Source organism: Cyprinodon variegatus, unplaced genomic scaffold, assembly GCF_000732505.1.
Source record: "Cyprinodon variegatus isolate N-32 unplaced genomic scaffold, C_variegatus-1.0 Scaffold391, whole genome shotgun sequence".
Classification (NCBI taxonomy): Eukaryota; Metazoa; Chordata; class Actinopteri; order Cyprinodontiformes; family Cyprinodontidae; genus Cyprinodon; species Cyprinodon variegatus.
In genome coordinates, this window is record NW_015150844.1 from 494672 (window position 1) to 496768 (window position 2097).

A 2097-nucleotide genomic window follows, 5' to 3' on the forward strand; every position below is an offset into this window, starting at 1 on the left:
GAAGCCCAGGGAGAAAGTACTTTATTTCCATTACTCCATCTGTAATAGAGTGACTATAGGACCAGTTTGATATAACAGAATTCCATACCATATACATAATTAGGGGGTCCATACTCCATCTCGCCATCAGTTTGGGGTCCTTGGCCTGGAAAACCTTGAAGACCCCTAGTGGAGACAATAAATCTAATGGGGTTCAAGAGCCTGTAATACTTGGCTCAACAGTGTATTTATATGCATCAATACAACAAAACAAACAAAAAAAAAAAAAAAAAAAAAAACACTTTTGTGTTACTTTGCCGTAAAATCTTTTTATCTGGTCTTACAGGATGACATGGACGACTCCAGTGGGACTTTCACTAATGGACTTCCTGGTGTCAGAGGACCAGAAGGGATACAGGTACCTTAATCACTCCTATATTCTAATATTACAAATAAAATATGAATCTCAAAGGTAACACTATATGTGCTTCTGATATTAGATCTGTTAGAGCAGAAATGTTAAAAGTGACTCAGTTTCATTGTACTGATATAATGAAGACGTTATCATAGGCCAACTGGTAATAATTGAACATAAAGAAATTTAGATAAGGGAAAAAATATGCTGTGTTGAATATTTTTCTGGAGCTTCAAATAACCAAAGTAAATAATGTGCTTTCAGGGTCCTCCTGGTTTACCTGGACAACCAGTAAGTAACAAGCTACAGTGAACTGGTTTTCCAGAGAGTAACTATAAGAGCTTAATGTGTCAATTAGGTTTAGAAACATTTTGAAGTTAATCTACAAATCATATTCTTTCGTAACAAATAAATCTGCATATGTAAGTTGTGAACTTCTGTTTTTAATGGTTTGGGAAGTTTTCAGATTTAATCTACTGTAAATGTCAGCATCTGTTTCTAAGTAAAAAAAAAATTGGAAAGAAAATTAATAAGAATCTTTAACAATTCGGTGTTAAAGTGTTTGGAATAGAGCTTAAAAGCATGAAGGAAATGTTAGATTTTTTTTTACAGACAGCTGAGGAAGCAGATATATGAAAATCATGTCTTTTCTGTGAATGATATATGTTTCTTATTTTATTATTTAATATGAAATTGACACTTAAACTTTACCAACAGGATTTAGCCAAAACTACTCTTAGTTTGAAAGTTTGTTTTTATCTTTCTGTGTTTTTGTTTACATTTTGTATAACTTTACGTGTTGTTTGTAGGGTACCCCAGGTTTTCCTGGTATACAGGGTCCAAAGGGTGAGCAGGGTCCCTCAGGAAGCGACGGACAACCAGGTCTGGATGGCTTCCCAGGACCTCCGGTAAGAAAAAAGGAACTCGGTTTGAATTTTAAATATAATCGTATGATTTCCAAATATGCATTTATTAAAGCTCCTTTTCTCTGGGTTTGCTTAGGCTGATTTTTTACCGCTAAGGCCGCTTTGCGATCACAGTTTTTTCGTACTTGGCTTATTTTCATAGCTGATCAGAGCCTGTATGAACACAGCTAAGAGGGGCCGAAATATGAAAGAAAATACGTTTTGCCAAAAAACATTCCGGAAGACGTTGAAACACAGAGAACTTTAAACTGAGCGAGTCAAACTGAAATATAATTTTAATATTCTCATACTATATACAGCAGGCAAAATAAGTATTGAACACGCCACCATTTTTCTCAATATGGAAATTTCTAAAAGTGCTATTGACATGATATTTTCACCAGATGCCTGTAACAAGCAATCCACACATACAAAGAAATCAAGCCATAAATGTCTAGAAATTGATAAATGTGTAATGAATTGAAATGATACAGGGAAAGCGTAATGAAGATATTTAATGAAATTACTTAAATACTTTGTACAAAAGCCTTTGTTGGCAATGACAGCTTCAAGACGCCTCCTGTATGGAGAAATTAGTCGCATGAATTGCCGAGGTGTGATTTTGGCCCATTCCTCCACAAAAGCAGTCTTCATATCTTGAAGGTTCCATGTAGCCTTTCAAGGTTTCACTCGCAGATCAGTCTGGCTACTCTCCGTTAAAGAAAATTTGGAACAGTTCACCAAATGAACGTCCAATCAGCGTTGGCTTTGAGGCGGGTTTAGGTAAGACACAACGAG

General features: G+C 35.6%; 1 protein-coding gene across 1 annotated transcript in view; it reads left to right on the plus strand.

Moving 5' to 3' along the window:
* Positions 1–2097, plus strand: part of LOC107092712 (collagen alpha-1(XVIII) chain-like) — a 59224-nt gene that overhangs the window by 38672 nt on the left and 18455 nt on the right. Inside the window, exons 17-19 of the mRNA XM_015387321.1 lie at positions 326–397; positions 659–685; positions 1204–1302. Coding sequence (XP_015242807.1) covers positions 326–397; positions 659–685; positions 1204–1302 — 198 coding nt within the window. The remainder of the gene's footprint in view (positions 1–325; positions 398–658; positions 686–1203; positions 1303–2097) is intronic.